The sequence below is a fragment of the Rhinolophus ferrumequinum genome, chromosome 26, assembly GCF_004115265.2.
Source record: "Rhinolophus ferrumequinum isolate MPI-CBG mRhiFer1 chromosome 26, mRhiFer1_v1.p, whole genome shotgun sequence".
Lineage (NCBI taxonomy): Eukaryota > Metazoa > Chordata > Mammalia > Chiroptera > Rhinolophidae > Rhinolophus > Rhinolophus ferrumequinum.
This window is the reverse complement of record NC_046309.1, coordinates 87,410-99,139: the sequence shown is the minus strand read 5'-3', so window position 1 is coordinate 99,139 and position 11,730 is coordinate 87,410. Positions and strand designations below refer to the sequence as shown.

General features: G+C 54.7%; 1 protein-coding gene across 2 annotated transcripts in view; it reads right to left on the bottom strand.

The window, feature by feature from the left end:
* Nucleotides 1–507: 507 nt before the first annotated feature.
* VIPR2 (vasoactive intestinal peptide receptor 2) overlaps nucleotides 508–11,730 on the bottom strand; it is a 29,491-nt gene continuing 18,268 nt past the window's right edge. The window contains exons 6-13 of one of the 2 annotated variants that reach the window (XM_033098596.1): nucleotides 9,078–9,219; nucleotides 5,864–6,014; nucleotides 5,183–5,243; nucleotides 4,588–4,657; nucleotides 3,964–4,055; nucleotides 3,661–3,790; nucleotides 3,542–3,583; nucleotides 508–2,394 (exon numbers count right to left, since the gene is read on the bottom strand). In XM_033098596.1, the coding sequence (XP_032954487.1) occupies nucleotides 2,236–2,394; nucleotides 3,542–3,583; nucleotides 3,661–3,790; nucleotides 3,964–4,055; nucleotides 4,588–4,657; nucleotides 5,183–5,243; nucleotides 5,864–6,014; nucleotides 9,078–9,219 (847 nt within the window). In that variant the 3' untranslated portion in view covers nucleotides 508–2,235. The remainder of the gene's footprint in view (nucleotides 2,395–3,541; nucleotides 3,584–3,660; nucleotides 3,791–3,963; nucleotides 4,056–4,587; nucleotides 4,658–5,182; nucleotides 5,244–5,863; nucleotides 6,015–9,077; nucleotides 9,220–11,730) is intronic. The other variant, XM_033098597.1, reaches the window with a different exon arrangement.

The window sequence follows — 11,730 nt, the reverse complement described above, 5'->3', positions numbered from 1 at the left end:
TCGTCATGTCCCTCTCTGGTGTCTGCAGTTTCCTCCTCAAGCTCTGCTGACAAAGTGTGGACCCCAGGGTCGGGGCTGTGTGCAGCCTTCCCTCTTTTCTTCCCTTGGGCTTCGGTCAGTAGACTCACCTGAGGCTGGTCCACTGCTCGTCTCTTAAGTTTGTCGTCTTGACAATTTGACTTTCTGCAGTGCGCTGTATTCCTCAGGAAACAAAGCACTTTGTGGAGCATGGAGTTTATTAAAAAAAGATTTTATCTGCCGGTGGTATAAATGGGCTTGGGGGTTAACTGCAAGACACGCACACACAACCACACAGAAAGCACACACATGCACACGTGCACACACACACACAGTTGCACACGAGTGCTCAGCCGGCCCCCTTAGCAGGTTCTCAAGTTCTGTGAAGCTGGAGTGGCCATGTGCAGGGCCCCCACGACAGAGCTGTGGGGAGATCCCCCGGCCACCACTGCCCTGCTTCCCCAGTAAAGATGTCCTGTGAGGGCCTAAGTGACTTGGGGGAGGGGTGGCTGTTTCACACAGTCAAGGAGCTGCTGTGTGTCCACCCTCCCCTCTTCTGCCTCCATGCTGCAGCTGTGGAGAGATTCCCCTGGATGTGGTGGCGCTCACTGCAAAGCGTGAGTCCATCCTCAGTTTGAGGGCCTAAGGCCTCAGGATTGGCTAGTCAGAGTGACTTCTTGTGCAGCTTGCAGGTGTGAAATCAGACTTTATTGGTATTTACACATTTATGATGTCTTAAAGCGACACGAGGACTCTGGTCACGTGCTCGTGCTCACTGTCCAAATACCGACTTCCCCACACCCCCTTCCGTTCCTGGGCAATGTGGCCCGTTCCTGGTGCTTTGGGCCTCTGTGAACGCCAGCTGAGGGAAGCCTCAGTGACCCCACTCACGTCCCGTGCACGTCCAGCACCCGAGCACAGCCCATCGCTCCAAACAGACTTGGTCTGGCTGTCAAGTTGGCTGTGTGGATCTGGTTACAGCAGGACATCTGAGTGGGGGGCCCGTGGTTCCAGGTGGTCAGGACACAGCCCCTGTGCCATCCCACAACCCCGTGTCCACCGTCCCAGTCATGTCACCGTGCCCGAGGGGACCAGCACTGTGACCAGGTGTGTGCAGAACGTCTGTCAGTGCTGCAGGGCCCTGGACACTGAGGGGGCTCACTGTCCTCGCCTCTCGGCATCCTAGATCTACCTCCCAAGTCTGCAAACATCAAGGGATCTGAAGCCAGGGCTGCAGTTTGCCAAGACTGGACAAATGCACTCAATACGTTTTTATCCTTTGTTAAAATAATTCTCCATGTAAACAGAAATGATATTAAGATTATTTTCTTTAAAAAGAGACTAGGTTTCTGTTTCCACCAGATAAAATGCTGTGTCTTGTCTCCCTGATGACCAGGGGCCTGCAAAACCTCCTGCACAGAACAGGCCTGCTGGGTCCCTTCTAGCCACCTACTGATGGGCCCTGACGTGGCCCCTGGCCCCGTGGGCATATGTTCAGTGGTCAAGGCGCGGGATGTGAGGGCAGACACATTGCTCCCTGCTGCTGTCACCTGATGCTCTTCAGGGCACTTTTTCTTGGGCCAGGCCAGCTATTGTGGTGGAGAAGCAGGGACAGGGAGCCCAGAGCTGGGAGTTCAGAGAGGGGGGCCCGGAGAAGGGAGCCCGGGAGCAGAGGTGGAGGGGGGAACGGCCAGGAGGGGTGGGTCTGCTGTGGCTCGCAGGAGCCATTTCAGGTTAGTCTTAAGTGGGCTTCTAGGCATATGACCTTCATACCAGAGGGCTGCGCCGGGCGGAGTCACGTGGGGCCAGTGACGTGGGTCATGCCGAGGACAGGCACCTTCTCCTCTCATGAGGGGCCCAGCCCCCCTCCCCCCGCACAGGCATCAAACTTGTAAATCCCCTTTTCTCCCTCCCCAGAGGCTGGACCCACATCTGGGCCAACCAGTGTCCCCTATTCTCCTTGAAAACGGGTCCATCTACACAGCCAAACGTTATGAACAAAACCACCTAAATACCGGAGTGTGACAATGATTACATTGACGTCCCGGTCAGTTACGAGGTCACCCCGGTTCCACAGACGGGAGAAGCAAAGACCAGCTGTCCTGAGTTGCCCAGATTTACCCTGGGGCACGCCTGAGGGGTGCGCCGCCGTTGGCTCCCCACGTCCAGTGGGTTCCGGGGCTCTGGACGTGGCAGGGGTGAGGGGTGGGGGGCACTCTAGATGACAGAGGTTTCCGTCTGCAGGAAGGATGGGGTGTGGGAGCCGCGGTGGGAGTGCAGGGCGCTCTCCGAGCCATTCCTGGAGATGGACAGGCTGTGGCTGGAGGGCTGGCTCGGGCACCGGCTTTGCCACTTCCTTCTGAGCTCAGTCTGCACCTGGGGGCGAGAGCAGTGGGGTCAGGGCCTGGAGAAGACCCCCAAGTGAGCTACTTCCTCCTGCTGCCCTTTGTGGGGGACATGTGTCAGGGTGGGGACATCCCTCCATGTCTCATCGGATGGACAGGAGTGGGCCTTGGAAGGGGAAGAAGAAAGGGACTGGGGGCTCCGACAAGGGGCCGAGGATAGTGTTCCAACTGCGGGGACCTAAGGCCGTGAGCTGCTGGCTTCGAGAGCTTCGGTCCAGCGACAGTGGCTGACACGTCCCGAGCCCGAGACAGGTAAGGTTTTCAGAGGTCTCCCTGGACGCGGGGGAGGCCGAGTCTGGCAGGGACAGTCTCTGCTCAGGTCTCCTCCCCTCCATCAGCCCCCAGCAGGGTACTGGGCCCCCACCTAACATCAGCAATAAGTGACGGGGTCTCACCCAGGAACGTCACCATCCAGTTTCCTGCTCTCTAACCTGCGCTGGGGCACCTGGTGGCTGTAGGTGGGCACTGGGTATATGTTGCCCTCAGCCACCACCCACCACCCTCTGCTCTGCTAGCTGAGGGACATGTGAGTACAGAGAGGCCACAGCAGCAGCAAGCTGGGGACAGATGGGCTCAAGAGCAGGCGCCTGTGAGTTCTGATGACCCCCGGGCAAGTCCCTGTCACTCCTGCTGATGTTGGGAGGGAGGGAACCTGAGCGGCGCATGTGACAGGAAGGGCAGCCAGATGTGGGCCGTGCACACGCGGAAAGACCACCGCAGCTCTGAGGGGGAGATGAGTGACATTCAGAGGGCAGGCCCACAGAGGGACACACTCAGGGCTCCTGACACACCACTGGCAGGAGCTCAAGGAACGGAGTTCCACTGGCGTGCCTGCCCTCCCGCTCAGGGAGTGAGAGAGTGAGGGTGCCCAGAGGCGGGGTCCCTCCCGACCACCCAGGGGAGCACCCCTGAGTCGGACACAACTGGGAGGGTGGTAGGAGGGGCCCCAGATGGTGCTGGAAGACTGAGCGTGGCCATGGCTGTTGGGTGAACACCTGCCGGGGGTGGGACTGACCCAATAGAAGACGGGGCTCTCAGTCCCCACTGAGAGGCATTCCAGGGAATCCCTCACAAACCACATATCTGTACTTAATTCCCAAGGCGTGACAAGGACTTACTTCACTGTTCAGAAAGCAGTAGAGAACTGCCACCACCAGGCCCTGCAGGTGATAAAGGGTGGTCAGAGGCCGTCAGAGGACTCGCCCCATGGGGGACAGCCAGCCCTGCCCACGCGTACCTGGAAGGATCCGACACACAGCTCAAACAGGATCTGGTACTTGGAGGAGACGCCGATGGGAAACACAGCAAACACCATGTAGTGGACGCCGAACAGCGGGATGAGCAGCAGGGTGGACTTGGTCAGCCTCCTGGCCCGGGGAGGACAATGAGTGACCGCAGTGTCACGCACGAGCCACCGGCCACAGCAGTCCTGCTCGCTCCTCCCCAGCCCTTGCTTCGTCCTCCCTGCTCTCGGTTTCCAGGCCATGTGAGGGCAGTGAGGACAGCTCAGGGCCCAATGGAAACACACACTCGTACTCACTTATACTGTGACTGGTCATTGCCTCTGACTTCTGGGGACGTCAACTTCTGTAGTAAAATCCGTATAATACTAACGAAAAGAACAAAATTGACCTGCGCAAAGAAAGACAAAACATTTGTTCGTGACCCCAGCAAGGGAGAGGTGTGTGGCAGCTGGGCCCGCTCCCCGTCGCAGGGACAGGCTCTGGTACCTCACTTACAGGAACCCGGGCCCTGCCCAACCTGGCTGTGCCCCAGGTCGGAGCTTGACATTGTGTGTCAGCTGCATCACATAGCTTAGGGCCCCCTGCTTTGGCAGAGAGAAAATTAACTTTGAGACATGAAATCGGATAAAAGGAAATCTGGCTCAGCTCTAACATGGCCAGCCCGACTGTGACCCCCAGGTCCTCTCCCCCACGGGGACCACACATGTGCTCCCCGTCACCGTCCCCAAACTTCATCCGGAGGGTACACAGTGCACTACGGAAGGAGCTGGTGGCTCCTATGAGGGGCTTCTCTTCAAAGACTGGGTACAACGGGGCCATTCCTGTTCAACACAGGACAGCCGGCTCGCTCTCTGCCGGCTCGCTCTCTGCTCTCTGCCAGCCCCACACACATCTCGTGTTTCAGTACAGATATTACTTACTACGATAGAAATTAAAATTGGCGTTCGTATAACCCACCAGGGACCACTGTGCTCGTTGGTATCCCAGCAGCTGTTGGAAAGAGAAGACGAAAGTCACTGCCACCAATTCCATGAACCCAGCTACAGGATACCGGCGCTGCCTGTGGACCCACCTGACCGCTGGCGCCTGCGGGACGAAGCTGGCCCCTCCCATTGCAGGCGCGATCTCCTGGTTTGCTGTTCAGGGGCCCTTCTGACGGCCCACGCCACCCCTGACGGCCCACGCCCCCCTTGACGGCCCACGCGCCCCTCTCTAAGGCACAATTACTGTGCATTTAGAGATGTTGACGCAATCTGTCCCTATCGTGTGGTTTAGTTTTATTTTATTCTCAGCACGATAGTCTGCTGCTGGGGAGGTGAAACCAAAGTGTAACCCCAGAAGCCAGGAGAGGGGGCAGGTTAGGTCCCCCCTAAATCCATAACTTCTGGGTCTAACTGGGGAGTTGGTGCAGCTCATGCTCCTTCCAGCCCACATGAAAACGACCTAACGATACCAGAACTGACTCAGTGTTGCTCCATGTCACTCTAAAGGCTGCGGTCTGGGCACAACACTCACCCCGTGTCTTCTAAAGAGAGCCTGGCTGCTGTCCACGCCGCTGTGCACACGGTGGGGATGCCTGTGGACAGACACGTGGTCACCCAAAACCCCCTGGCAGTGAGCTCGCAGCAGCCTGCAGCGCCACGTGTGGCCTTGGTCAGCCAGGAGCAGCCAGGAGGAGGGCTTTCTGAAGCAAGGAGTGAGCGGAAACTCGTCATGAACATACACGAGCTTATGCTTGGGCCTCATGAAGCACTGCAGACAATTCAATAGGTGTCTGAAAGTGGAAACTTCCGACACGCGTAAGTGCTGCTACTGGAGTTTTGGAGCAGAGGCGTGAACTGACAAGTAGACAGCTTCCCCTTGCTGTGAATGTGGGGTCCCACGGCTTCACCCCCTTCCTGGGGGTGAAGCTCTTGCTAACTGGGACCTGAAGATGGCAGGACCTCCTGCTCCTCCTCCTCGCACGCCTCCTTCCTGACTCTGCCACCCCGGGCACGCTCCAGCAGCAGGAGTTTGGAGCAGCTTCCGACCCGGTCCCTGGTTCCCAGAGTTATCAAAGTGTTTGTTGGCTATAGGAACCGGCTGTCATCCTAGAAAAGCACTTTCTGATTTGACCGGAAGTGCACCCTAAAAGAACAGGCGACAGGAACCTGGAGGGTTTGTGGGCACATGCGGACTGGTGAGGGGAGTCCTTACCCCATCCAATCAGGAGATAGGCCAGGAAGCGACGGCCTGGCGAGAACATGGCCACCAGCAAGGTGTGCAGGTACAGCCCCTCTACCAGCAGCCAGTAGAAGTTGGCCATAGTGCAGTATTGGAAGAACACCAGGCTCAGCTTGCAGCCAACCTGGAGCAAGAGAACGTGGCCACACTTGGGGAACAGCTCACGGAAGGCAGAGCTGCCCCAGGGCAGCACGCACACCCCCACTTGTGTAAGAGCCAGAGACACCCCGACAGAGCTGTGGACTGCAGATGTGTGTGTGTCAGAGGCCCTGGGCGTGCAGGATGTCGGGGCTCAGGACTTGCTGGAGGCAAACGCAGGTCATGGCAGCTGCACACCACTGTCCAGAGAGCCCCGGACCCCTGAGTGGGCGCAGGGGCGTGGGCCCACTGGCCTGACCCCCCTCCGGGGCACCTGGACCCACTGTGCCACATCCTCACCCACCAGGCTGTCCCTGCTCCTTCCGTCTGCTCTTCCTCACTACCCTCTCTTAACAGCAGATGAAGAAAAAGGGAAAAACAAGAGAAACTGGCAAACAGATGACCTCCTCCAGAGTTGGGAAGGAGCTCCTACCAGGAAAAGGTCATGTAGCATATAAAATAAACATACTTTAGTCCCTCAGACTTTCATGTAACTAAACGTACCAGGTATTTCAAGTTCATGAACAAACAGCAAGTCAAGGCTTTCAGTCACTAACTCCACAGTGACGTTCATTTCTGTCCCTGTATCTTTGCAGCCTCCCCACCCCAATACACACACGATGGCCTTACTTACACAGCGGGTGGATGCCCAGACGCGCAGATAGGCTTCAGTACGTGTGTGGACATCCGTATGGGGGCAGGTGGGCCTACAGCCATTTTAGGCTGGCTGGCCCTGCAGGGCGCTAACTGGACCACCTGCGGCCCCTGGAACCTGCCCCGCCCCCACTCCCTGCCCCAACCTTGCTCTAAGCAGGGGGACAGGGCACCGTCATCCTCAGGGGCAGCACAGATAGCCAAGCAACACCCACTGAATATTAGGACCAGGGCCATCGTACGTGGACAGACGCCATATTAACAAACCATGAAAACAGTAAACCAAACTTCACTGAACCCGTGACTTGTCACCACTCCCGGGAATAGTCACAGAAATCGTGTCGGGCGTGCAGGAGGCAGAGCTGTGGAGCCCCTGTAGGTGCTGCCAGGCAATACGGACAGCCAGCTGGCACACTGAGGGCACAGCTGGCCACTGTTGCAGACTGTTGGAGCCAAGCAACACTGGTCCAGTCAGAAATACACACAGTCGTGAGCTATGTCAGAAGGACCAGGAGCCCCAAGGAATAGGTTTTGTACTCCAAATTCTCCTTTTGCAAATCAAATTCACCTTTTTGCACTCCAAATTCACCCTTTGGAAATCAAATTCACCCTTTTGCAAATCAAATTCATCCTTTTGCAGATCAAAGTTTTCCACAAAAATGTGTTCTTAATCTTTATAATAAAAATAAATCCAATGTTAGTAGGAAGATGAGTGACTAATGAATGCAGTCTAAGTGTGCCCATTACTGCTGGGACGGTTAAAGAAATCGTGTCACACCCACATAGTAGACCACTGCGCCAGTGGGTTTGGAGGGTTCCCACAGTGTCCTGTTGAATTAGGATAAAAGATGCAGAAATGTGTGTTCAAGATGATTCTACTTTCTTGGTAAAATCTTGACAATGCCACGCCTGCATTTCTTTCCCTTTGCTCATCCACCATCCACACTCTCTGCGGATGAGAGGTTTCGTGAGTAACAAGCTCTCTGCTGATGGCATCATCTTTAACGGTGATTTCAAACATGTCCCTCAGGGTGGAAGGGACTGTGGGCCACGCAGGGCCTCCAGGATCTGCTGCCACCCAGACACGGGGTAGAGACAGGCCCAGACCAGTGGGCCCTTAGCAGCAGGTCCCCAAGCAGACCTGTCCCCTGGCCTGAAGCACACGGCGGGGCCGGGGCTGCACCTCGTGTTCACCTGGCGGCTTCTGCTGAAGCCAACGCCCAGGTTGTCATCCTGGGCGTCTGGTTGTTCATTTTCTCTAGAGTATGGTTTTCATAGGAGTTAAATGAAAACCTCACAAACCAGCACAGAGGAGGGCATCTTGGTGTGCTCGTCCAGGGCAGGGCCCACCTGTTGGCTTCACGTGTGTCCTGTGTCCACAGCTGCTCTGCCCTTGACACGGGGTTCCGAACCAGTGGTCCTTCCAGGGGTGAATGCAAACAGCCTGAAGGGGGCATGTGTCTGTGTGTGCTGGCAGCTCTCACTCATTCCACTCCATTCACCTGCCTTTGTCCTGACACGTGGCCATTCTGACCTGGGCTGGGGGCTGACGGCAGCTCGATGGCCCAGCACCTCCAGCCCAGCCTCTCCCCCTGGGGCAGCAGCGGCAGGCGGGTTTGGCCTGGGCTGGGTGCCTCGCTGCAGAGCCCAGGGCCATCCTGCCCACCCCCAGGCTAAAGGACTCAGGCTTTGGGGGTAGGGGGTGCAAAGCCCAGAGGCCTCACGTGCCATGTGTTCTGGTCTCAGTGAGAATAAACTGCCCAGGTGGCCTGTGTCACTCGAGAGCTGAGACCAGGGGCCCCGCTCCGCACAGACCAGAGGTAGCTGCAGGTCAGAAACCTTCTCTTGACAGGGAACAGACCCATCACCTTCTGAGGACCCTGCCCCTCTTTGGGGGCCGCCTCAGGTGTCCCCCTCAGCCACAGATGGAGGCGTTTGGTGCTCAGAATCGGTGAGATTCTGGGACAAAGTAGCAGCACTGCACATGTCACCTGTGTCAGTCCTGGCAGGGACTGTCCTGGCACTGACCAGTCCTCGCAGGGCCTGCATGGTGTCTGGCTCTGCTGGGCTCAGTACTCACTCTGCCTGTGACCTCCTGGCCCTGGTGGCGCCTGGGACTTGCTGCCCACCTGCCTGTGTCACCTGTCCGCTACCAGCCTGGACCTGGCCTGCTCTGAGTCCCGGGCTCTGGGCCAGGTCCCTCTACTTCTCAGGCCTGAGCCCTCGTCCTCGTCCAAGCAGGACCTGCAGGACCTGTGCAGGGGCGGCTCTGGGACTTCATCCCCATGAGGGTGGGGCTGGAGATGAGGGGCAGGGGGGTGACGAGGGAGAGGGTGGGGCTGGAGTTCCTGAGGCCACCCTCCCCTTGGTGACAAACCATCAGCGACAGCCTTACCCAGGAGGACCGCTGGTCCGGGCAGTGCAGGGTGCCCGAGCTGGAGTACAGGACGTCATCCTTGACCAGCACCGAGATGGCACGCAGGATGAAGGAGAGGAACAGGTTCAGGTGGATGTAGTTCCGGGTGCAATGCAGCTTCCTGTGTGGGGGAAGGGAGGGAAGATCATCAAACACTGACTTCACAGAATAATTACAGAATCCCTGAATGAATTTAGCAAGGTGCTGAAGCCAGACTAATATACAGAAATCAACTCCCTCCTGGAAATAGTTAGAAATGGAACTTAACAAAACCTAAAACAGCACAAATACCTAGGGATGACAATCAAAAGATGTGCAAGACTTTACTTTAAAAAGCATGAAACACTGAAAGAAATTAAGGAAGCCTAAAGAAATGGAAGGATCTATTACTGTTCCAGGCTGAATGGTTCGTCACCCTTCTTCCTTTTTTTCTCATCTCTCTGCCCCTTCCCGCTCTCTCACCTGCGTCTTCCCACTGAATGGGGTTTGGGGTTTCTCGCCATCACAGATGAAAGCAAGCTGTCCAAAATGTCACCTCCAAGTATGGACCTACTGATGGATGATGGGTGCCCTGCAGGTGTGGCTTCCAGAGAAGCCAGATGGGAACCTGCTCTCGGTAGTGGCTGGGACAAAGGCTGGGTCAGACTTTGGAGAACCCGTCCACTCCCCAAGGCAGACGGACGCAGTGCAGGCCCTGAGACTGGCCACCAGGAACAAGGGCACCTCTCCTGTCTAACGGGTAAAACCTTGGGGCAGGGTGGTGGGGGCTAAATTACAAGCTCCTATAAACTGCGTCGCAGCACCTGTGTTGGCAATCTGGGCTGCTGCCCCCGGGGCCGGAGGCCCTCGGACGGGCTCTGTCCAGTACCTGGATACCGGAGTGTTCAAGGATGGTGGTCACGGTGACCGCCCGCGGCTCCCACACAAAACCCGGCGTGTGTTTGCTACCCACACCCTCAGCACACTTCGCGACTTGGTCTAACAGATAAATCACTCGCTTTCACTGTGTACGGAATAAGGACACAGTTACTTAATGACAATGCTCTCTTAGCTTCTGGAGAATAAATGTTTCACGACTGCAAAGAATTCCTTTCCTGGGTATATTTACCAGGACAATGGTGCTTGTCACTTTTATAATTAACACACTTTAGAATTCATGCACACTCACAGCTGTTGAGCTACCTGAACACATGGGACAGGTGGGGGAGTGGAGGGGATGTCATGTGAGTGGCCCAAGATGGCAGCATTACAGGCAGGACCAGCATGATGATGGTCACGTATAGAGGACTCGCTTACTGCTCCTAAACCCACGCATCTGTGGGATCTTAAAGGATCGCATTTGTGTTTTTGACAATTCCCACATGCTCTCGGGCTGGCTCAGTGGGAACCTGAGGGAAACTGCTGATGTCAACAATATGGGTAGTTCAGCTCTTTAAAAATAAGCTGAAAATGTTCTAGCTTGTTACCCTGTGCCCACTCACCTCCCCAAATTTTTCCTTTTTTATCTTTAACAACTTAAAGATTTAAAGATGTACAGTAAAATATAGAAGATAGTACAACAGATATTAATATTGTACCAGGGTTTTTTTTTTTTAAAGAACTAGAGAATAATAGATGTTCCCCACATTTTTCTAAGTAGGGTTCTGGGATAACGATACTGACTTATTCTCTCTGAGAATAACCAGCCACCTGATATAGGTGTGATGCCTGAAAAATGAAAAGTGTAGTTTAATTACATTTGCTGGATTTCTCAGCTCTTTTCTCCATTTATTCATTTATTTTACTTTCCAGTATTGCTCTCCTAATGAGTTACTTGTAAGGTTCTAAAGAATCTATTTGTTATGCCACTGATTCTATCTTAGTATTAGTCAATATTTGAACTATATTTTAGCAAAGAGAAATAAGACACATGGTGATCAAAACCCTGTTAAAATAAGCCAAATATCATCCATTTTATTTAGCACTAATGATGCTTAAGACATGGATTTAATCCTAGGTATGCCTACTAGCTTTTCCCAGACAGAAGCATCTGTTCTGGGACCAAAATCTCTATCCTCTGGACCCTGACCAACCAGCTGCTACAATGTATTTCATTAGTTACCCAAGGGAGTTGCTACAATGTATGTCATTAGTTATCAAAGGAAGTTGCTACAATGTATGTTATTAGTTACAAAAGGGAGCTGCTAACATTCAGGTGGGGGTGGGACCCTACCCTCACTTCCAGGGGGAGAAACAGACAAAAGTTAGAGTGCTTGCCACATGCCGTGTGGATTCCACTAGCATCCACACTTTACAGATGCACAGAGAGGTTGAGTAATTTGTGCAAGGTCAAACAGCCACTAAGAGACGGACCCAGGACTGAACCAAGGCAGGCGGACTCCTGCGTCTGTCCGTATCTTGAACACATTTCAATGTCTCTGTGACAGCCGGTGTGGCCCACATGTGGGTGCTTTTCAAAGGCAGTGCTGTTGCTTCTGTATGTTCAAAGCATTTGCATAATGTCTGTATTTAGTAAATAATAGTCGAACTGAATTTTCATCCAAGACCAGCATTACCTCTTTTACAAGGAATGCAGAGTATTTAAATAAAAACGTAAGTGTTGGCATTCCATTTCACACTGGCATCTCCCAGG